General features: G+C 38.6%; 2 protein-coding genes across 4 annotated transcripts in view; one reads left to right on the top strand and one right to left on the bottom strand.

The window, feature by feature from the left end:
- The window catches only part of SLC1A1 (solute carrier family 1 member 1), a 48,652-nt gene extending 44,905 nt beyond the window's left edge, over positions 1-3,747 (top strand). The window contains exon 12 of the mRNA XM_026675742.2: positions 1,286-3,747. Coding sequence (XP_026531527.1) covers positions 1,286-1,526 — 241 coding nt within the window. The 3' untranslated portion in view covers positions 1,527-3,747. The remainder of the gene's footprint in view (positions 1-1,285) is intronic.
- Positions 3,748-23,713: 19,966 nt separating this feature from the next.
- SPATA6L (spermatogenesis associated 6 like) overlaps positions 23,714-25,420 on the bottom strand; it is a 36,542-nt gene continuing 34,835 nt past the window's right edge. For 2 of the 3 annotated variants that reach the window (XM_026675755.2, XM_087957762.1), the window contains 2 exons: positions 24,629-24,744; positions 23,714-23,881 (listed from right to left, as the gene is read on the bottom strand). In XM_026675755.2, coding sequence (XP_026531540.1) covers positions 24,643-24,744 — 102 coding nt within the window. In that variant the 3' untranslated portion in view covers positions 23,714-23,881; positions 24,629-24,642. The remainder of the gene's footprint in view (positions 23,882-24,628; positions 24,745-25,420) is intronic. The other variant, XM_087957761.1, reaches the window with a different exon arrangement.

Below are 25,420 nucleotides of genomic sequence, written 5' to 3'. Positions count from 1 at the left end.
ATATCAATGAGCCCATTGCATTGTGTAATCAGTATACTTCTAATGAGTGTTTTCTGCTAGCACCAGTTGTGATATGTTAACATTTAGTTGACACTGTGCTACAGTATTAACAAGTATTGGACTGAGTATTTATTCCAACATTCCAGGATACCCAATAATATTCCTTTTTTTCTTTTGCATGAATTTGATTATTTGCATGCAATAGTAACTAAAATTGATACCATCTGAAATATTACAAACGTGTAATCTCATCTGATGCATTTTTGTTTAGAAGACATATTCTTTCAGCAGGAAGAAAATGACATGATAATTATATACAGAAGGAACGAAATACCAAGCAGTTAATTACTTTAAAAGATTTTCACGTTGTTTCACTTATTACCTTAACTCTATAATCTTTCACCTTCTAAAAAGTAACTCATTGTACAGAGTTCAATATTCCTGAATTTATATTAAGTGCTTAGCATACCTTTGCCGAGTGGAAGCACCTTTTAAAAAGAAAGGCTCTGCCAATCTGCTGAAGTTGTGTCTGGAGAATAGGAAATCAACACTCCAACCACTAAGACATTCATCAGATTTCCTGATTTAATGTTTTTCTTTTCCCAAAGGCCAAAAACCATCTAGTATTATTGCATTTACTAGAACTTGAATTTATAGCAGTGGTGACTGACATTTCCCTTAGGTTAGTCAAAGGTTATGACCAAAGTACTATATAAGAAAGTCAGTGCTTATAAGAAGGCTCTGCTACACGGTTACCCTATTTTATTCACAGAATATGATGAAAATCCCAGAGGATATTGTCTTCTACCTGTAGTCCTCCCAGATGTATTCAGCACTTCATCCATCCTTCTTCTTACCCTCTCTTACCCACTTTTTATGGCTATTCCATATTTTCCCTACCATGTCTTTAGTTCAGTGGTCCTAGGACTTGCCACCTGGAAATCTCCAATATTACATAAGTGATGAAGATGTAGGTATAATGTAACCCTTGAACCCAACATTTTTTGTCATTCTGTTGACTCCAAAGTAGATAGCTATGCAGAAATGGGGAAGCCAACAGATCTTAGATTGGATGTTGGTCAAGGACATTTGAAATTCTAATGTTGAAAAATGAATCATTGAGCACCACATGAGACTCCTCAAAATGTATTTGATCTCTGCATGTGTAAGAATTCTACATTGACATATTTTGCCAATATTGATAAAGCTGGGGTACAAATCTCATTTATATATAGGTTGAATTTATTGCCACCTATCCTGACTAGCCTAAAATGTTGTTTTCTAGGGATCGATTCAGAACAATGGTTAATGTTCTTGGTGATGCCTTTGGAACTGGAGTTGTGGAGAAACTCTCCAAAATGGAACTAGAACAGATGGACACCATCTCTGAAGTTAACATTGTAAATCCTTTTGCTTTGGAAACAACCGACAGTGAGGATAAAGAGACAAAGAAATCCTATGTGAATGGAGCTTTTGCCGTTGATAAGTCAGACACCATATCTTTCACCCAGACATCACAATTCTGAGGTTGATTGACTAACAGAGGGCCACATTGGATTAAAGGACATGAGAGACCCTAAGTCAATCCATACCTTGGGATCATTACACTATCGATTCCTCATGCTGTTTTTTGTCTTCTGCCTGTATTCCTACAGGCATACAGAGAAAAGAATATATCTTATCTCACAATTCCTGTCTCCCTCAGCCATTCAGAAACAGAGAAGGCAGCCATTCTGTTCCTCCTGTTGTACAGGCTGCCCATATAAATATTTCCCCACAACTGGGAACATGGGCTCTTTCTTCCCAGTCAATTGATGAGTGGCAGTCATCCATGTTCAGAGCTGTGGAGATTTCTTCAGGAGGCCCAATACAGAAATATAAGTATATTCTTGAGCCTAGTTATGTTGTCAGAAAAAAATGTTCCATCATAGTTGAGAATGAAGGCTAGCGCTCTTAAGATTCCTCAGCAGCACCTATCTAAGATTCTGAATTGAAATCTTTTAGCGAGATTCAGAGGATAAATACATTCCTTTGGGACAGATTGTCTTCGGCATGTAGTTATCGCAACATTTGGTCATTGTATGCAGATATATGAAAAAACCAGGTTATAAAAAATATGTTTCTTTTTAAAAGCTATGTCGAATTTCTAGGGATCCTAGATGTCTGCTTACTATGACCATCACCAGAAGTTGGCGCAATGAGCTGAAGACAAGCTGTTTATGAGGAATACTAAAACAGTATTTCCAGTTGCACAGAATTCCATGCATAGAATTATTTTTTAAAATGATATCCTCACTGTTCTTATATTTCAATTGCTATTGAGACATTTCTCTTTAAATTGATTCTGTGCAAAAATAACTACTCCTATAGCTAATTAACTATTAAATAGAAAAATCAGAAGGATAGTTCTGGATTAAGTGTGAAGTTTTTGAAAATATATGTGTGTTTTTAAACATTGTTGAAATTGGAAATTATTACTTGATAACTTTATATTTTCATTTCCATTACTAATTATAGCTATGACATAGTGGAACTTCTTGATTAATCCAATCACAACAGCTTTGCAGCAAACTACAGTAAACCCTAATAATATAGTTTTCCTCATTTAGTAATCTTCTTTTGGAAGCTGTATAACACAATTTTAGAGCTCTCTGTTTGATAGAGGAAATAAAAGAATGCATTTCATGGGTATACAAGCAAACTATAATTTCATATCTTTCCTCCAGTCTCCTGTCCATTCCAATCCCAATTCCTTGTGTGTCATTGCAAATGCTATTCCATTGAGGGAGCGGGTATAATTGAATACAACCCTAACTTCATAGCTATTCACTGAATGGTTTAGAGAAAGTGTATGTTTTAAAGTATTGCATTTACTGTATGTGATTCACTGCATGTTGTTTGTTTGCTTCTTTGTTTAATCTTATAACTGAACCTGAAAGCTTGCAGTATCAAAATACAGGCCTCGTGACCGAGAAGCAGGCTTATGGTGAATTATATACCAGTTTGTCTACCAGCATATAGACCTTGACTGGTGAAAGATAAATAGCAATCGTTTATGAAAGTTCATAGTGTAGAGTAATGGAGATATATTCTCATATGGACCATTTGAGTGTGATTTCTTTATGAAAACATTCCGTACTGTTAAATAGTTCATCTAGTTAGTGCTTAACACCAATACACTTACCTATGGTGCAGTTTTATTTTCCCTTGAAAAACATTATTGCAGAAGATAAACTTTTCTTTGGACATTGCCAGTTAGCTACGTAACACAAACAGAAATTCATAGAAGATAATGATTTTGTAAATAAGCTTGTGCTAATCTGAGAAAAATGCACTTAATTACTATCAATAAACAACAAATCTGTAGCCTTAGACAGTCTTACACTGTTCTGTTCAATAAATAATCCAGGTATGTGCCAAAGAACACTCAAAAGTAACTATTCAAATAATCATGTTTTGATAAATTGCACCTTAATTGTGTGAAAGGCATAATACTGTACTGTATGTATTTAAATATAATAAGCTATAAATGAAATGCGCAAAGTGCAAACACTGATCCGTTTGTACAAATAAAGAAGTGTACAGTGTAAATCTTGCGCAAAATTATTTTTTAAAAAAACATTTGTACATCTTTGCTATTGCTAGAAGGAAAATGTTCTTAATAGTATTTCGCCTTTTCCTTGCACCCTCCAATACTATACATGTCCCCTTTCTTTGATTTCAATAAATAGTTCTGGTCATCCAGCATATCCTTGTTCTATGTCTGTATGTAGACTTATGTATCAGCACTGGGAGTTTCTGTTCATCTGCTTAGTGAGAAAGGCAGGGTAGAAGGAAAATGCAGCTCTTCCTGTTGGCTGCCCATACCATATTTCCTCACAACTGGCAACATGGGCTTTCTTCCCAGTCAGTTATGAGAGGCAGCCAGCATGTTCAGAGCTGTGCAGATTTCTTGTGACATAGTTTTGCCACAAAAGCCCTATTAGGAGCTATTCCCAAATAAGTGGCTCCTGGCAACTCCTATGTTAATAGGTTTCAGCATTTGCTTATAAGTAACAAAAGTTTTACAATTAAGCCAGCTGGGTTTACTTATATCCTATCTTTATTACTTTTTATAATGGCGACAAACTTATTTAATATTCCATCCTCCTCCTATTTTCTCCAAAACAAGAACCCTATGAGGTGGATTCGGCTGAGACAAAGTTGACTGGCCCAAAGTCACCAAGCCAGCTTTCATGCCTGAGGCCCTAACCTGGTGCCTTAACCACTACACCAAGCTGGCTTTATAATAATACAACAAACAAACACGCATTTGGCAGATATTTTTACCTAAAGAAACAGTGGTGAATTAGACCTGAAACTCCTAAAGAACCTTGAAGATAACTGCTTCGATACTTGGGATGACTGAAGCAATCAACCTATAACAAACTATCCGAAACAATGGAACCAATTGTGTACACATCCTAAGCCATGATCAATACATAGTTTCCTTCTTTTTATAATGGAGATCCTGAAGCAATAAATCACAAATATTGGCTGTCCTAGAGAAGTGCATTATGTGTCCAGTCGAAGGGCTTCATCATTTCTTTCAGCTACCCCTTGGGAATACACTGATCCACCTTGTAGAGCAGGATTGCTACCAATATCAATCCTGTTCTACAAGGTGGATTAATAGATAGATAGAAAATAGATAGATGATAGATAGATAGCAATATATATGAATGTACAACCTGATGCACAAACATAAACCCACAAATGATCATTAGAAAATTTCTTGTAGCTCTTTCAAATGGAAAAACTTTCAAATCACTGATAAACGTACTGTATAAGTCATTGATCAGGATTAACCTTGTGGGATTGAGCCCTGAATCATCAGATGAAAAAACACAGGCCTACATGTGCAAAAATTAATCATTGGAGTTTCTGTATATTACCTGAGCATTTCAAGTTCCTTTCAAATATGGTATTCCTAGGACATCTTCAGACATGGAATAAGAGCTGCAAGGGATTTCCTATTGGGAGAATATCAGTGTTGTCTTATATACAAACAGTATGTATCAATACTAAATTCTAAATATTAAAAATATGTTTAAAATACTTTGTGTATGCAGCCTAATTTCTTTATAATATTAACTAATTTTATTTATTTAAATCAGTTGTAGTCAGAAATGTCATCAAGATGCACGAAGGTGGCTTTCTCAGAGTGAATTGTTCATGTTTCAACAATTATACCCTCCCTTGTCAAAAATGTTGAGCAATAAATAAGTTATCTGTTATGTTCCATACTTTGGATGAATTCAGGCATTTCTAGGCAGGTTCTATATCTTCATTATTTTTCTGCCCGAAAGTTATGAGTTGAGAGGCCTTGCTGAGTAGGCTTTGCTGTTAGAGAAGCACTCTGCAGTAGAGCAGATTTACAAGGGCCTCCAACCTTAGCAACTTTAAGACTTGCAGACTTCAACTCCCAGAATTCCTCAGCCAGCAAAGCTGGCTGAGGAACTCTGGGAGTTGAAGTCCGCAAGTCTTAAAGTTGCTAAGGTTGGAGACCCATGGAGCAGAAGACCTTTTTGGAGCAGACTGCTTCGGGTTGATTCTCAGAGTACCACCCTTCTCCCTGCTTCATAGGCTACTCCTTCCAATAGGATCACCTAGGGGAAAAGTGACAGAATCTGGAGGTAAAATTTAAAAAAAGGATCAGCCTAGAATCTCTACATAGCTACAAACAAGCTAATTCCACCCCCTCCCATCTCCCCGGAATTCAGTCAACCCTTATCTAACCCCTTTTCAGCAGTTGCAGACTGCCAGAGGAGGGAGAAGGGATGGTTCCATGTGTGCCCACCACTTCCGTGGCCCGGTTCCAAAAGACTCAAGGCCTGTTAGTGAGCCGTGGTCCAGGGGTTAGGGGACCCATCCCCTAGCAGGTGCTAACCATTAGTTAAGATTTCTGTGCGTAGGCACGAGTAGCAATACATCAGTTTAATTGGACTATCATGTGTGGACCTGACCTTTTCTGCCTGACAGATCTGCCCCCCCCATGAAATAATGTTTTAATAGCAATAGTTCCAGTAACAATAGCATCATAGAAGGAGGCAGGAAACTGACTCTGGGATGTAAATCAGCATCTCCACACTAAATCGTGTTCTTCATTTAGTCATCTGACTGCACACCCAGCTGCTTCACCAATATGCTCATGAAGAATTCAGATTTCTCCAGGTGACATTTTCAGGTCAAGGAGTCAGGCAGATTTCTAGGGGTAGAAGTGACCAGCAAAATCATGAATGCATCTCTTTACATTAGGTCAAACCACATTCTTTTGACTGTCTTATACACCTACTGCAGTTAGGTGGCTTAAGCTTCTAGTGTTCCTCCATGTATCATGGTTGGATTTTTGAAACAAATTATCTTTATTTGTAGTACTAACAGATTCTGGGAAATGAAGCAGATGCAGAGGAGGAATGGATAGGATTCTCATGTATTTTTATTTAGGATTTTTATTGACTGTTTCCTAGTATGATTTGATTGCTTATTGTACCCTATGACTATCATTAAGTGTTGTACCTTATGATTCTTGACTCTTGATGAATATATTTTTTCTTTTATGTACACTGAGAGCATATGCACCAAGACAAACTCCTTGTGGGTCCAATCACACTTGGCCAATAAAGAATTCTATTCTATTCTATGTAACAGATTGTACTAGAAGGAGCAAGCTAACCTCAGTAATAAAAATGAATGGGTAATTGATGGTTTCTATTTATTCTGTTTGCAGTCATGAAACCATTAAACTATATTGTCACATCCCTTAATACAGTGTTCAGAAACAGTAGCTGGACTGAAACATCTCCTCCTCCATACAGCATTCATATCACAATTAAAACTAGTTTCCTTGCCATTTGTATTGTGTAGGATTTTTTTTTAAGTTAAAGATAAGTAGAAATGTTTAGAATGACCCTGGAATTCCTGCAAAGGATTCAGTTTTTGCACTGTGGGTTTTTAAAAACTTTTATGTAGTTGAAAACCTACAAGTAAAAAAATGTGTTGCTACAGTTACAGTGTCATATACCAAATTTGATTCAATATAATTCTTTTCTTATTAAGTAGAATGGTGTACAACTGAAATATTTTGTCTTAATGCCATTACTAATGTGGGATTAAGGAGATAGATAGATAGTGGGATTAAGGAGAGAAAGGTTTGCAACTCCATAATGTGAATTATAGGAGGATAGAAAAGTCATACATATTAAACACAGGAAAATCTGAAACAGAAAAGGCGAGATTTCCTTTATTGTATTCAGGGGAAAATAGGCTATAATCAGAAGAATGCTGGATATAATAAAAATATTGTATAGTATTTGTGATTATCAATCCCATTTGTAGGTAATAATTTGCCTATCCAGAATGCTGGGGGCAGCCTTGCCATAATTGAATGCTAATTCTTGGGCTTTTTATCTTTGTTCCCAGACTTAAGATTGGTGCTCAATTTTGTGTTGCTCAGCCCACCTCTAAATGTCTGCCATAGCCCTTCCCTTGTGAGTCACTTTTGGACCCTTCTAGAGATCTGAAAGACATGTTACTTTCACATTATGTGGCCATGGGCATTTTAAAGAAATGGCTGGCTAGAACAGGAGCATAGTTGAAGTAGGTGGCATGTGCTAAGGAGTATCTGCAGGATGTGGTTTTAAAAAAAGATGGAGGCAGCAGCAGCATGAACGAAAACTCTGTGTTATTTAAATTTAGTAGCTGGTACAATGGGGTTGTACAATGAGCCAGAACACACAATTATAATTTATTGGTATGAGATTGCTGGCTCCTGCGTGAAGCAATCTGTGCTGTCATTGGTTGCTGTGGGTATGGAGGGTGAGTTTCCTCCCCCCCCCACCTTTTTCTTGTGTGCCCTGTGTGTTCTGTGATTTACCTCATGGTGCTCCTGTTTGCCGGATGATCTAGTTTGCTGGATAGATAGATGGTAGATAGATAGATAGAAAGATGATAGATAGATAGATAGATAGATAGATAGATAGATAGATAGATAGATAGATAGATAGATAGATAGATAGATAGATAGATAGATAGATAGATAGATATAGATAGATAGATAGATAGAGATAGATAGATAGATAGATATGATAGATATATTATCTTGTAAACAATTGGCAAATCAAATAAATAAATAAATAGATAGATAGATAGATAGATGATAGATAGATAGATAGATAGATAGATAGATAGATAGAGATAGAGATAGAGAGAGAGAGATAGAGATAGAGATAGATAGATAGATAGATAGATAGATAGATAGATAGATAGATAGATAGAGATACCCTGTTTCTCAAATACGGCCTCCCAATAGGAAGTCCCAGCATGTTTATAGGCATGAAATGAAATTAGCCCTCCCATAAGGCCTATATTAAACATGCAAATGGGGGAATGGTGGGGACTTGCGAAGTACTTTTGTTGCACACCGGATATGGTGCTGCCTGCGTGACCCTGATAGAGTGCCCACCCGAGGTCAACATCCAGCTGTCGCGCCGCCCGCAAGATGCGGGGAATAAGTCACCCTGAAAGATGACCATTTTTGCTCAAAAAATAAGACAGGCCTTATTATATGAAACAGTAGATAGGGGGATAGATAGATAGATAGATAGATAGATAGATAGATAGATAGATAGATAGATAGATAGATAGATAGATAGATAGATAGATAGATAGATAGATGATAGATAGATAGATAGATAGATGTGTGTGTGTGTGTGTGTGTGTGTGTGAGAGAGAGAGAGAGAGAGAGAGAGAGAGAGAGAAGTGATGTAAAATATATTTATTAATATAAAACTACAAGTTTGTGTCAGCATCTATGACTTCATTTGGACACCTGCTGCACAATTCCCTGACATGCTGTCCAAAGAATATTGCACCACACATAAAAACCGGGCAATGTTTCTCAGCCACCTAGCCTCTCCCCCCACCCCCAGCAAACCCTATGGACATCTCTGGGCTGAAGGACAATTCCTTCATGACAAATAGCTGCCAGAAGGAGCAGATCATCCAACCCTTGGACCCACATCATGGTCTTGATCTGGCTCAGTTGACCTTGCACCATTGGTTTATAAAAAGCCATAAAAATAATGGCACACCTGTTTTACCTTACAGCATAAGTGTGTGGAAAACTAACATCTACCTAACATGAAGATTTGAAGAAGGATCCTACATGTGGCACACACTTGTTGGCCTGCCACCCACCTAGAACTAGAATTGCAGGGAAGATAAAAAGAGGGCAGTTCCATGAGATTTTATGCCACATTTCCTTATATGATACCCTATACAGCTATGCTGGATGAGGAATTCTGGGAGTTGAAGTTCACATGCCTTAAAGTTGCCAGGGTTGGACACCCCTGTCCTAGAATATCAGGACTAACATTCCAGAAAATCAAAATGATACCTCTAAGGTATATTAAGATCATTTCTTGCTCTCCTTCTATAATTTGAGCATGAATTCAGAGGAGCAACAACTTCAGCAGCACTTTTGGTTCTGGTTATGATGCTGCTGAAATGCCCAAGGCCTTAGTCATATAATGTCACCCAAGGAAGATAAGGCAAATATTGAGGAAAGGATAAATATATCAACTTAGACATAGACACAGTAACACTTGATTTTCTGTTCCTATTTTTGGTTTTTATCTCTCAGACATCCACATGCCTCTCCTCTTTTGAGCAAGAAAGTATTGGAATCTGTTATCCGCTAATGTTAAATCATAATTACAGTACATTGTCGAACCAGGACAGAAGCGTACTGAACAGTACTAATGCTAGCTATTATTTAGATTTGTGATAGAGTATATAATACACACAAAAAAGTTATTTTTCATTATCCCAACAAAATAGAAACTATAAAAGAAAGTGCTTTGGTCCACTTAATTTTACTTTAGGATGGGAATATACTACAAAAAAAACTATATTTATGTTCTTAGAAAAGAGTTTCATACAAACAGGCACTTGTAGCTCAATCCTACATAGATTTACATAAAGGTAACTTTTTTTGCAAATAGGATATACAGGTATAATGCATCATGTTGATTTCAGAAGTATACCAAGTGTACTTGAATTATTCTCTTTATAATTCAGGTACAGGACAGGGAGGCAGTTTGCTACTGATTTTTTTTAATGCTTGCACAGCAGCATCCAAAAGACAATGACCACATGCATGTAATGACATCATCCTGCAAATGGTGCAATCATGTCTTTGCATCAGGACAACTGACTCAAGTTTGTAAGTCATTGGTGTGATTATATTATCACATGTCTGCCACATACCTTTGTGTTTGCACTGAGCACATGGAAGTACTTGACCATGATTGCAAGATAAAGTCAAAGCTAACTATTACATAGCCAGGTCCAAGTAGCTCTTTTAGCAACAACACAAACATTCTTATCTATTGACTTCTGGAAAAAAGTGCTTTCCCAATCTAGTTTACAGGACTAAATTTTCCTGGTGACTATATATCCAGCTATTAGTTGGGTCTAGCTTCTTGAGATCAACCAAAGTGCTTTGACAAAGATTAACTAAAACCTCAACTAGTGATAGCTACAAAAATACATCAGTCTTCTTGCCAACAAGTATACCAATATTTTGAGTCCCCCTCTTCCTAGATGTGTTAATTTCCCAATTTAGTTTAACAATTCTGAAATTCCCTAAGGAAAACCCATCCAAATGCCAAACAGCTTAAATGTATTTTAACTTTTCCCATTTTAACTTCTCTCAGCTGCTGAGCTAGGTTCAGAATCAAATCCCTTTAGTTGGTTATTGGCTGATTAGTACTTTGAATTTTGGCTTCTAGTCATTTTTCTTTTCTTTTCTCTTAATAAATTTTGTTTTCTTTTCATTTTTATCTCTAACCTGCCTAGGAATTACACAGCCACAAAATAAAATTAAATAAACAAACTTCAAAGTGCAAAGTTGATTAGGTACTATCATAGGATGAGACATCATGGCCATAACCTCGTTTTTAATCCAAGATTAATCTCCATTTCCAATGTGTGGGTTATTCTTTGCCTTCATTTTTTTCCCCCTGAGGCTGATGGCACTGAAGCAACTGATCATAAATTTTGGAATTCCCTACAAGGGAATTTCAGCATAGCTGGTTTCCAAAAATAATTGGACCAATTCATGAAAGTCTTGCGTTATAGCCTTGAGGGCAGTTGTGCTTTCCTTTGAAGACCATCTGCTGGAAGACTATTTGGGCTATTTTGGACACTCCAAGAACAGACTGCTGGACTAGGTGAGCCAAGGGTACCAGCCAATCCCCCCCCCCCCATTTCCTATAGCCTTATATTCATAATGCTACTCAGGGAATGATGTCTGTTCATCTAGCGAATGGGGCTGTTATACCCATTTTCTTAGAGTCAAAATATCATTATTATTTGTTATATACCATTCTGGTTTAATTGGTATCCAAATTGTTCAATTTAATTTTTTAAAAGATAACAAGTAATAATTCAATGTTACAGATGTCATTGCCATCCTCCCCCTAAATTAAATGACTCATCTTTGTGTTCTGGCTGTTTCTGCCATCCTGTTGCCATTTCATACAGTTCTTTCACTGCTGCAGACCTCTCTCCCCCCCCCCCCATTTGAATTAAAAAAAACTCACATGGGGGGGGGGATCTAAAGTAGCACAATTGGGTTGTCACTCCTTACCGACATGTACCAATTCCCGCCTTCTGCACATCTTCAAATTGAACCCACAGGACAGGAAAAACAAAACGGTTCCAGAAATGTCTGAAAAGATACTTTGCTCTCCTATAATTTGTTTTTTTAGTAGTAGGAGTTGATAAGAGGTAGATGTTATAGTTAACCTAGTTAAGCAGATCACTTATGAGACAGATTTCTCTCCCAATCTTATCGTCCAATTGAGCCATGCAAACACAGCCATTGAACTATAGGTTAATGAACAATTTAGCAAGAACTAAGATGGATTTTCCTGTCATTATTTCTGTCCTTTCACTACTTCTTTCACTATTGCGGCTGTTATTACGTGGCCAAATAAATAAAAACTATACCCTCAATCCACAGCCCCACAAATTAAAACAGAATGATCAGTTGCTAGTGCTCTAATTGAATAATATATTGCTTAAAAACATATCCTAAAAAAGAAAATTATTATACAACCTGGTGTATACTGTAGTATTGAAAGTCTACATTGTTTTTTGCTCCAACTACCTGTCACCTATTTGTGCAAGAACATCCTCATGTTAGCAAGCAGGAAAATAATTCTAATTTTTTTCCAGAGCATATTCTAAAAATCTGGGAGTACATGGCGAGTTTAGTTTTGGATGTGGAATTTTACTCCTTCCAAGGTTAAGTAACTCGGCTGATTGAAATGAATTGGGGATGGCAATGTCTGTGCACTGTGAAGTATTGGAGCGGAAAGAAAGAGGCCTGCCATTCCATTAGAGTTTCAATTTGTATAAATCATTTTCTTACAAGGTGGTAAGGGTGAACAATCATTTAAAACAGCAATTTTAAGAGAAAATTACTTTGATCTTCTTCCAACTGTTGAGACGTAATTTTGACTTAGCAATTTGCTGTAAAGAATACATTTGTGTAGTTCAAGGTCATCTTTTTCTGTTTCCTGAGCAAAAAGCATTCCAAAATTGAAAAAAGAATTGTTAATATTCTCCTCAAATAATTGCCTTGCCTTTCCAAAATGAATCAGAGATGAATTGATTGTTTCTTTGTTTGCAAAACAAACAAAAAAAATCTACCTTGAAGTTGCACTTTCTGAATTTAGAAATCTTCCCACATGAATCCAATTGTAAACCAAGGCTTCTTGGCAATAAGCTGAAAGCCCTCTTTAGATATTGAGAGAAACTACAGTATTATCATATCATGTTTCTGGCATGAGTAAAGCTGAATAAATACAATGAAAATTCTGAGTGAACTCTTCCCTCTGTGGCCTAAATCTCAGAAGATATTATTGTCCTTGATACGGTAGTTAATCCATTATTTCTTAATTGTAAATAGCAGCTGCCAGTTGATGCAAAATCAGTTCCTTTAACATGTCCTACATATACATGAAGTATGTCTACACTCAATAAAAAAAATATCACTCTCAAAGACCATTGGAAACTATACTTCTGTGAAGGGGTTCAAAATATTTTCTTTAGAGAGGTCAGATCAGAAAGATCATGTATATGTTGCAGCTTTTCAGGCAGAGTAAAAATCACTTAAGAGTAGAAGTCCTCCAATGCTTTAGTGAACCTCCTAATTTTCCTTCTAAAACTGCAAGACCAGGGAATGATGAGTGCTAAATAGTGGGCCACACAAATATTGTTGGTAGGCTGGGCGGACCTAGCCTATTCCTTTCTACCCCTTTTTTTCGACTTTCTTTGGCTCTGAGCCACAGCTGAAAGTGATATGGCATTCATTTTCCATAGCAGTGGTATACATTGGTTGTCCCTAGCAGTTCATCTCACAAAAGGAAAACACAGTTGACAGTCTAGACTAGTGGTCTTCAACCTTGCCAACTTTAAGTCTTGTGGATTTCAATCCCCAGAATTTTTCAATCAGCAAGGAAGTTGACACAAGTCTTCAAGTTGCCAAGGTTGGACATCACTGGTATAGAAGGAGGATGATATAATATATAGCTCAGTTATGTCACTAGATGTGCTTAAGCCTGTTAATTTCAACATCCCAGCCTGCAGTGGTTATAATTGTAAATCAGTGATGTCACAGTGACTAATTTGGTGTACTTGTAAGATCTCATGTGCCAGTGTGTAATCTGTTTTTCAAAATACATTCAAATGAACTGTGAGTTGATAAACATTTAAGTCACTCTATCATTGTGTGTTTAGTTTAAAACATAAGAAGAAATACTCTCGAGAATAAAGACAGGGAAGAATCCAGACTTCAGGTGTTTTTTATTTGAACATACTTTTTATTCATAACTGTGATTCTTAAAATATTTGTGCATTTGACCTTCTCAATTGGGCTGAGATTCACTTGAGTATGTTCTGTGGAAAAGTGTTGGAAAGGTTTAGCCTTACACAAGCTGCACAATTTCAACAGAAGCTGTGTTCTGATCTCCCCTCTCAACTCTAGAGAATTTATTTTAAAAAATAGATGTTTTAAACAAATAGAGACTACGATAATAACTCTAGAAATCTATTTTTTAAATAAATTCTACCATGGTAGTAGTCAAAATGAGCACTGCCCTCTGCCCACTGAAATGGGCCACGCAAATATCATTGTTAGGCTTGGTTTTCAATTCAAGATTGTGCAACACATCAAAAATTGCTCATGTGCAAGTTGCAAGTAAAGCTAAGCAGAACAACAAAACCAACCAGCTTTTATAATATGATCTTGAGCATGCACTTACCATTTTCAAGAACATTAGAAATCACTGTGAAATCCTGAACCTAATTGATAGACAAAGAGAACAATGGAATAAAAGAAGCTGGTAGGGATGAATGTGAAAAGCAACTGCCAAAAACCAAGAAGCAAAAAGAACAAGCTAGATGAAAGAACAATTGTGGAAATTGCCAAGATTAAGGGAGAAGCCAAAGCCAAAGAAAATCAAAGACTTTAGGAAAGAACTTAACAATTTTTGTTAGAAAGCTGTTAGAAGAAAAAAGGAAACAGTATCACAATGAAGTCTTTAAGCACACTGAAGACAGAAAAAGACCTAAAAGAATAATGGAAATCTAAAAGATTTCTGAACTCAGTAAGGTCCAACATCTTACTCAAATTGGTATGGTAAAGGAGGCTTTGTTGTTTGTATGTACACTGAGTGCTTATGCACTGGAAACGAATTCCTTGAGTGTCCAATCACACTTGGCCAATAAAGAATTATTCTGTTCTGTTGTTCTGTCCTGTCCTGTCCCGTCCCATCCCATCCTGTTATAGCTGTCTAATGGCTGTCTAATCTTTTAAAAATGTTTAGTAATGAAAACCTCAACTACAGGAAAAGGCTGTTCCATGGCTTAATTAGCTCAGGAAATCCCTCCTTAGTTCAAGTTTGGCTCTCCCACTGTAAAGCTTTCACTGCTCTTGTCTTACCCTCAGGTGCTGAGGAGAATAAACCCACCTTCTCTGATCTGTGACATCCCTTCGTGTATTGGAAGGCTGCTATCATGTTTCCCTTTTCTTCTTTAAGCTAAACATACCATGTTTCTTTAACCGTTCTTTAGCCCCCAAGCCCCATACCATCTTTGTTGCTCTTCTCTGTGGTCTTTCTAATTTCCTCAGGATTGTAGTGAGCAGATCTTAAGACATATACTCTCCCCTTATTTATTCAAACTACATGTGTAACTTATATGGAGGAAAGCAGGATTAGTTTCAAAATTGGAGGAAGAAATTCAATAACCTGTTCTGTGCTGATCACGCTATTCAAGTCTGCTGAAAATGCCAATGAGCTGGAAAAATGAAACAAACTCTAGGCCCTATAAAAATGAAATTCAGTGGTGGGAAAACCACTGAGGCAAGAAAAATAATATTCATGGATATAGAATAGGTGGTACCTGGTTAAACAGCCATAAATGTGAGAGGGATCTAGGAGTCCTAATGGACAACTTAAGTATGAGCCAGCAATGTGCTTGCAACCACCAAAAAAGTCAATGTAGTTCTAGATTGCATCTACAGAGGGTAATATCAAAATAATTGGAAAGGTCAGTAATGCCTTAATTGCACTGGTAAGATCACACTTGGAATACTACATCAGATTTGATCACCATGATACAAAAAAGATGCTGAGACTCTAGAAAGAGCGCATAGAGTAACAACAAAGGTGATTAGGGGACTGGAAGCTAAAACATATGAACAGTTGCAGGAACTGAGTATATGTAGTCTAACAAAGAAAAGGACTATGGGTGACTTGATATCAGTTGTCCAATATTTGAGGAGCTCTCATAAAGAGAGAGGGGTGTCAACTTATTCTCCAGAGCACCTGAAGGCAGGACATGAAATAACAGATGGAAACCTATCAAAGAGAGATTCATCCTCGAACTAAGAAATTTTCTGACAATGAGAACAATTCATCAGTGGAACAGCTTGCCTTCAGAAGTTGTGGGTCTTCTATCACTGGAGGTTTTTAAGAAGAAATTGGATAGCCATTTGTTCAGATTGATATAAGGTCTCCTGCTTGAGCAGAAAGTTGGACTAGAACCACCTCCAAAGTCCCTGTTATTGTTATTTATAAGAAAGGAAAAAATAGTTTAGCTGGCAGTTAGTCAAGATGAAATGTAAAGACCAAACTAAATACAGCAAGTGCAGCGACCAACCTTAGAACTGAAGATATTGTAATGGTGAATAGTTTCTGTCTTTTAAAATTGACTATCAGAAGTAAAGGAAAAGGAATCAAGAAACATACCACAGGCTAGTACTTGGTAAAGTAGCAGTTAGGCTCTTGGAAGAGACATTCAGATGCTATAAAGTTTCTCTCTAAATTTTAAAATGCTTTTCCTGACATTTTATAGAGGCAAAAGTTAAATTCTGAAGCAGGATAGAAAGCATTTTTTTTTGCATTTTGTGATTAGTGAAGGTTCCTGAGAATACCATGAAGAGCCATTGATGTTCAAACAAATAAACCCAGAATTCGCACTCAAGGCTCAAATGACCTGGTTCAAATTATCCTACTTTGGACACATTAGCTATCTGGTTTGATGCTAATAGCAATAGCATGTGGACTTATATACTGCTTCACAGTGCTTTACGGCCCTCTCTAAGCGATTTACCGAGTCAGCATATTGCCCCAAACAATGTGAATCCCCATTTTACCAACCTTGGAAGGACAGAAGGCTGAGTCAACCTTGAGCTGATCAGAATCGAACTCCTGGCAGGGAGAATGCAGAGTTAGCTTGCAATATTGCATTTTAACCACTGGACCATCACGGGCCTTCTGATGCTCGGAAAGGTAGAAGGAAAGAGAAGAGGATAACCAATACCAGGGTGGATAAATTCAGTTACAGTAGGGATAGTTGCACCATTAGACAACCTGAATACTGGATTGGTGACAGATCATCTTGGAGAAAATTGATGCAATTATTAAGGATTGATACTGACTTAATGGCACTTTAATCATTGTCAGTCAACTCTATTCTTAAATGTTGAAGGAATACTTGTAAAACTGAGATGAAGCCCAGTGAATGAAGCAAAAGGCAACATTGCCTCTAAAAATATGAAGTGAAGAATAAAAATTACGGATTCCATTGGTAAGGTGGAGTCCAATATACGTATCTTTATGTCTTGTTGAATTTTTATGAGCACTTTTAATTTATTAATGAAGTTGTCAAGTGAGTATTAGTACAAGCCTTGTCTCTTTATAGAGAAAAGATCTCCTCCAGGGATCTGGCAAAGCCAAAAGAAGCCTGAAGTCCTATGTCTGGTTCTGAACTTTCCAAAATTCATGTTGGTTTTTGCTGCACGGAGCACTCTTATCAATTGGATGGTGAAGGGAGAACCAAACAAAACAGAGAGCCAGTCTGGCTTAATGGTCAAGGCACCAGGCTAGAAACTGGGAGACCATGAGTTCTAGTCCCACCTTAGCCATGAAAGCCAGCTGGGTGTCTTTGGATCAAGTCATTCTCTCACAGCCAAACCACCCCAGAGGTTGTTGTGGGGAAATTAAGAGGAAGAAGTAATAGGTACTTTAGCTTCTTTGAGTTATTTATAAAAATAATAAAAGTGAGATGTAAATAAAACAAACAAACCCAAACGTTGTATATTATTCCATCTGGTTAATAGTACATATGTCTACTCAGAACTAAAGTCAGTTAAACTTTCCCCCCCTTTTTATGGCCCTGCAGTCCCTTAAGTCAGGGCAACTGAATGAAGATGAGTGTCTACTAGCCTGATGCCCTTCCTGACACCTACACAGAGTTCACAGATTGTTTTCTCTTTGCACCCTGAGACAGAGAAATATCTGCCACTGCCTAGGATTGAACTCTCAACCTTCTGAATAGGAGGCAAGACCACCATGCTGCCCTTCTAGTTAAACTTAAGTTATTCTAAGGTATTTCCAAATTAAGTGTACATAAGATGGTGTTGTGATTCCGGCATCTGCTACAGGTTTTTTGAATGACAGCTCCAGCGAGGAGGACTTATATGAATCAGCAAGTTCTAACGATGAGGAGGAGATGAATGCATTTGATTTGCAAGATCGGCTTGAACCTTCAAACTCCTCCACCCTTCAATTAGGTGGTCAGCCGGGAACGGGTGATAATGAGGAACCAATGATATCTTCAGGTGAAGAAGATGATAATTTGGATGATTGCTGGGTAGATGTCAGGACAAGACGTCTCCTGACAAGGAGGAACCAACGAGGATACAGTAGAAGAGCAGACCAGCAATTAGACTAATTAGTTACTCTATAAAGGGAGAGATATGACTTTGCACTTTGTCCGGAACAAAGTGTCTATTTGCAAGGAGAACTGAAGAGCACAGTTTGGAGGATTTTGATCTGAAATATCTTGTTGGGATTTGGATTTAATTCGTTGGAACTTCTACTTATTGGAATTATTTTGTGAAGGATTTTGATCTGAAGAATCTTGTTGAGTCTTGGATTTAGTTCGTTGGAACTTTTACTTATTGGAGCTATCTGTGAAAATTCCTGTTTGCTGCCTTTCTTTACAAGGACTGATGCTTTCAGCCTTATCTGTTTACTTTAAAAGGTGGGACATAACATTTTCCTGTTTGCTGCCTTTCTTTACAAGGACTGCTGCTTTCAGCCTTAACTGTTTATTTTAGAAGGTGGGACATAACATTTTTGTTCCGGACCAAACAGACCATCTTTGCAACGATGGATTCAACTCAAATGCAACAATTGGTGGAGCAGCAACAGATGCAAATAAATCAATTACTTCAGAGCAACGTATCCCTTCAAAATCAGGTAACACAATTATTATCATTCGTTGCCAATTCTCAAACTGTTTCAGCTGCAGCTGGAGTTCCACCTGCACCCCCTGTGAGAAAAATTCCGATAGCTATGCCAGATAAATTTTCTGGGCAAACGGACATGTTTTCAACATTTTTGGGTCAGTGCCAATTGTATTTTTCTGTGAGGCCGGAGGATTTTCCAACCGATCGAGTTAAAATTGGCTTTATTATTAGTTTGTTAACCGGGCAGGCTGCCAAATGGGCTACTCCCTTATTAGTACAAGATAGTCCATTACTGGACGATTTCCAGGGGTTTATTCAACAGATGAACGTTATGTTTGAGAATCCAATTAAATCTCAAACTGTGGACAGAAAATTGAGGGATATTATTCAAGGTAAACACTCATTGCAAGAATACGTTGCAGAATTTCGCTTGTTGTGTATGGACTCCACCTGGAATGAACCAGCTCACATGGCAGCATTCCAAGAGGGTTTGTCCGACATTATCAAGGATGAACTAATTCATGCAGAGCGTGCTTCAACTTTGGACACATTGATTACTCAATGCTTACGTATTGAAGCTCGCCTACAACATCGTGGGTGTAAATGGACCGTTGCAGAGCCACCTGTGTTTCCTCGTTCACGCACCCTGTCTATGAGGGTTTTCCAATCCAGAATTCCAGCAGAGGAGCCGATGGAGATAGGCGCACTCCGCCCTCGTTTAACAGTTCAGGAACGATCGAGAAGATTTCAGGAAGGTTTGTGCCTTTATTGCGGGGGTTCGGGACATTTTGCAAATTCTTGCACTCGGAAGGGGACTCGTGGACCTGTATCAAAGCCCATTGCTGGTCCGTCGGGAACGGGTAGGCCCGACCTCAGGAAACCCTAGGTCGGGCACAGTATTCACTTTCATCTTAAATTGCTGAAGTTAATTCTGGCCCTCCTCGACATTTACTTTTGGACACTCGCATATTCTTGCAATCTCGGAAGGAGGGAATCCCTGCCGTGGCACTGGTGGATTCAGGGGCTACGACTAGCTTTATGGATTATGATTTTGTAAAACATTTCAAAGTTCCTTTAGTGCCTGTGAATCCCCCATGCAGGTGGAAACCGTAGATGGGCGCGAACTCAAGTCGGGACCTATTCGCTTTGCCACCCAACCACTGCGTATGCGTATTGGGGATCACGAGGAGGCGATAAGGTTTTATATCACTTCGAACCTCCATCTTCCTTTGGTGCTCGGAGTATCCTGGCTGCGTCTACACGATCCGTTGGTGGCTTGGGCGCAGAACGCTGTTTCTTTTCCAAGCCTGCAATGTGTGGACCACCTGAGACATGTCTGCGCAGGCCAACATATTGTCGCTTCTGCTGCCTCGATTCCTTCAGAGCTGTCGGATTTCCCGATGTTTTCAGTGAACAGGAGGCAGATCAATTACCACCACATCGTGTTTACGACTGTCCCGTGGATTTGATACCGGACGCCCATTACCAAAGGGGAGGTTGTATTCTTTGTCTGAGCCTGAACTAGTTGCACTTGAGAATTTTTGAATAAAAATCTAGCTCGGGGATTTATTCGACCTTCGTCATCCCCTCTTTCAGCACCCGTTCTCTTTGTCAAGAAGAAGTCGGGAGAACTTCGTCTTTGTTGTGACTATAGACGCTTAAATGCTATCACTGTGAGAAATAGCTATCCTTTACCGCTCATCTCCGAATTGTTGGAGCGGTTACGGGAAGCTACAATTTTCACGAAACTTGACTTACGTGGAGCTTACAATTTGGTTCGGATGCGTAAGGGAGACGAGTGGAAGACGGCTTTTGGCACTCGTTATGGTCATTTCGAGTACACCGTTATGCCATTTGGTTTGACCAACGCTCCTGCTGTATTTCAACATTTAATGAACGATATCTTTCGAGACATGTTGGATAAGTTTGTTGTCATATATTTGGACGACATTTTGATTTATTCAAAATCTAAAGAGCAACATCTTCAGCAGGTGCGTCAAGTGCTTCAGCGTCTTCGGGAACATAAACTTTATGCTAAATTAGAAAAATGTTTCTTTTTCAGTCGTCTATCGAATTCTTGGGACACATTATTTCTCCTGTGGGCATTGCTATGGACCCCAAAAAGGTTGAGGCGTTGTGTAGTTGGGAAGCTCCTCGTCGGGTTAAAGATGTGCAACGACTTTTAGGATTTGCCAACTATTATCGGACTTTCATTCCAGGTTTTGCGAAGATAATGGATCCCATAACCCAGCCGCTGGTCATTTTGGATTACACAAGACCTTGCATTTGGTCACTCGGACTTTTTGGTGGCCTCGAGTTCATCATGATGTGTCTTCTTACGTCGCTTCTTGCGTTCAATGTAGGCAAGCGAAAGCAGCATCCGGTGCACCTCCTGGACTTTTGCAACCCTTGCCGACTCCAAGTAGACCATGGGAGCGATCTCTATGGACTTTCTGACACATTTACCGTCTTCATCGGGGTTCACAACAATGCTTGTGGTAGTGGATATGTTGACTAAAATGGCCCATTTCATTCCCTGTCGGAAATTACCATCGTCCCGCACTACGGCTCAGTTATTTTTGCAACATATCTTCCGTCTACATGGACTGCCTGATAGAGTGGTTTCTGATCGTGGGGTCCAGTTTACGGCAGAATTTTGGAAACAGTTAATGGCGGCTTTGCAAGTGAAAGTATGTTTAGCGTCAGCGCACCATCCGGAAACTGATGGCGGGACGGAGAAGGTGATTGGGATTCTTACTCAATATTTGAGATGTTTTGTTAATTTGCGACAAAAGCGATTGGGTGAAATACCTCCCGTTAGCAGAATTCGCGTTTAACAACTCGCAGCATACCTCCACCCGTGTCACGCCATTTTTTGCAAATATGGGTTATCATCCGCGTTTCTTCCCATTAACTATGATGGATTCCCGGTTCCTGAGACCCGAGAGTTTTTGGAAGAACTACACGCAGTTCGCCGTCTACTGATACAACAATTGAACAAGGCAAAAGAAGATTATAAGCGGTTTGCAGATCGGTCCGTCGAGATACACCTCCGTTAGTTGTGGGTGATAAAGTGTGGCTATCTACAAAACATCTGAAGGTCGATCGCCTATTAGAAAACTTGATCATCGGTTTATTGGTCCGTTCCCGATTGAGGCAGTTATTAATCCCGTGGCATACCGCCTCACTTTGCCACGATCCATGCGTATTCACCCGTCTTTCATCGATCTCTTTTGATTCCTGATTCTTCTGTTTGTCGATTACGTGATTCTGCTGAACCGGGTCCGTTATCATTGCCTTCTGAGGAGCCTGCTGTTGACGATACGGTGGTCGGCGTCCTTGATTCCCGTTGGCTCAAAGGTCGCTTCCAGTATTTGGTCAGGAGGAGGGTAGATGACTCGGAGGTTTGTTCCTGGACGGATGCGTCTACACTTCATGCTTCGGATCTGCTTCGAGACTTTCATGCACGCTTCCCTTGAAACCGCATCCGGATCGCCAGACCCGGGGAAGGGCCCTGCGGTGAGGGATAGTGTTGTGATTCCGGCATCTGCTACAGGTTTTTGAATGACAGCTCCAGCAAGGAGGACTTATATGAATCAGCAAGTTCTAACGATGAGGAGGAGATGAATGCATTTGATTTGCAAGATCGGCTTGAACCTTCAAACTCCTCCACCCTTCAATTAGGTGGTCAGCCGGGAACGGTGATAATGAGGAACCAATGATATCTTCAGGTGAAGAAGATGATAATTTGGATGATTGCTGGGTAGATGTCAGGACAAGACGCTCCTGACAAGGAGGAACCAACGAGGATACAGTAGGAGAGCAGACCAGCAATTAGACTAATTAGTTACTCTATAAAGGGAGAGATATGACTTTGCACTTTGTCCGGAACAAAGTGTCTATTTGCAAGGAGAACTGAAGAGCACAGTTTGGAGGATTTTGATCTGAAATATCTTGTTGGGATTTGGATTTAATTCGTTGGAACTTCTATTTATTGGAATTATTTTGTGAAGGATTTTGATCTGAAGAATCTTGTTGAGTCTTGGATTTAGTTCGTTGGAACTTTTACTTATTGGAGCTATCTGTGAAAATTCCTGTTTGCTGCCTTTCTTTACAAGGACTGATGCTTTCAGCCTTATCTGTTAACTTTAAAAGGTGGGACATAACATTTTCCTGTTTGCTGCCTTTCTTTACAAGGACTGCTGCTTTCAGCCTTAACTGTTTATTTTAGAAGGTGGGACATAACAAGATGGTATCCAGAGAAAACAATACTAGTAACACTGGAGAAGCTATGTAGAATACTCTTCCACTTGCAAAGTCTATAAAGTTGGTGTGATCTGACTGGTTTCATTGGGAAAGATAATAATTACTCCAGCTCTGGGTTTGATGTAATGTCTCTCTTTTATCAACAGTGTGTTGAATAGGAACATAAGAACTTTGGATGTACTTAAGACTTCCCCAATTATCTTCTACAGCAGGAAAAGCAACTGTGGAGTGACACTGGCAGCCTTTCCATTACTATAATGAATAGACTTTTAGCGAAGGACTTATATCTGCTTTAAATATCTGAGCACTTCCAGCACCTTCTCCAAAAATATAGAATTTATCTTCTAAATCTGAAACGGACTCTTATTATGTGGCAACTTCCTTAACCGACCTGACTAAAAATACCTGGTTATCAATCTATCCTAAACTCAGTAAGGCGTTTAATTTTAAATCCACTAAGTACCATCTTAAGGTAGCAATACACAACCTTCCTGAAACAATGATTCAAACTGCATGTGCATCTGCATGATTATGTCTTCAACCTTAATATGTCAATATATTTACACTCCTTTCAAAATGTATAAATCTTCAGTTTAATCAACGCAACCATACAGCAGTGACTGGTGTTCAAATCAATGTTGACATAACTTCATGCTGATAATGAACTTTCCATCATCTTCATTTTGTAGCGAAGATCTTGCCAGCAATAAATCTTCCAGGCTATATCTCAAAGCCATGGCATTCTTTCTGCAAAAAAAAAAAAAAAGATATTTATTAACCATTACTGGGTGGGGGTGGGGGTGGGGAATAGAAAAACAGTATATGAAACACTCCATTTGGAACAAAAATAGATTTTATTTTCCAAAGACTGTAACATTATTGTTGTGAATTATTCTAATTTACAGGCTGTGTAGGCTATGAATGACAGGATCAAAACGCTTACAGCAAAAGAAACAAGGTAAGACATTTCACCATTAGTTGTAATTTAGATCTTAGGGATCTTACCCAGTTACCTTAGGATCAGAGCATACTAATCCAGACACCTATCCCTCAACCTTAATGTTTTCCAGGAATGCATGACTCACCAGGACCCAGAAAAGTTAACACCATTAAATAACTTTAATTAAGCATCCAAGGTCAGGTTTGGACTGGCATTTGGACTTTAGACTGACTTGCCGTGCTAACCATTCAGTTGGCATTTGGACTTTAGACTGTCTTGCAATGCTAAATAGTGTTTCTATGCTCTTGTGGAAAACAATGATATTAAGAATCCGGCATGTAATATCATTTTTCTCTATAGAAGTGAATCCTTATTTTCCAGCTGTTCTGGAAGGTGGGCACATTAGAAATATGCTTTGCTGTAATATTGCTGCAATGGCTTATCTTACAGCTTTTGTGCATGGTTTTATAGCTTTCTTGAGTTTTTTTTTTAAACTACCTGAAATATGGTATTGCTGCCGCCACCCCCAAGACAAGACTGCTCAAGAAACCTACCTTGCCAACCATAACTACAAGCTGTATCTCTGCTCTGTTGAGTCACAGTGTGGGGAACTCCTCAAAGAGATGGACCTTCTCTCAAGGACATCATCAATCTCAAAATCAGTGGCTCCCTGCAAAATACTTGTCCCATTAACTTGGATCATTCATCGTGATCAGCAATGCTAAATGTTCCCAACTAAAAACAAATATATCAGCTGTTACGGGAAGAATTAAAACAGCTTATCATTACATGTTCGGGAAGAACTAATGGATGACACTGTCCTTTGCACATTGTTGGTCAGAGTAACTTTCTATTAATGTTCATTACAAGTATGTATCATTTTAGAGAGACAACAGCAAGTAATGTCACTGTAGGTTAACTCACATGGACCTGCATTTCCAACACGGGGCACTGGATACGAGTGCAAACAGCTTCTCTGATTTAAACAGAGCATAACAAGAGGATTATGGAGGTGAGATAAAATCATCTGTATGATTTCTGAAGAGAAATGAGCTGTGCAAAGGAGTGGGAGCACCAGTAGGGACAACTATCTCTTTTATATTATAACCAGCTGATTTCACAAAGACAAATTCTGTGCATTAATCTACAGCGAGTGGCTCTACCACTTTAAGTTAAGGTAGCTTTGGTTGACAACTAACTCAAGAGCCTTTTTGCAATGAGTGGTGCTGGGGTCATTTGACCATGGGTTGTTTTTTTTAGTGACAATTTACGGCAAAAATTAAATGTGAATTAACTGAATAACCATGTTCCAAACCATCCATCTAGCAAACAGGAATCATATTAGT

Source organism: Notechis scutatus, chromosome 2, assembly GCF_049901735.1.
Source record: "Notechis scutatus isolate UNSWTSFEM ecotype Mainland chromosome 2, rNotScu1.2, whole genome shotgun sequence".
Taxonomy (NCBI): domain Eukaryota; kingdom Metazoa; phylum Chordata; class Lepidosauria; order Squamata; family Elapidae; genus Notechis; species Notechis scutatus.
This window is presented reverse-complemented; position numbering and strand designations above follow the sequence as displayed.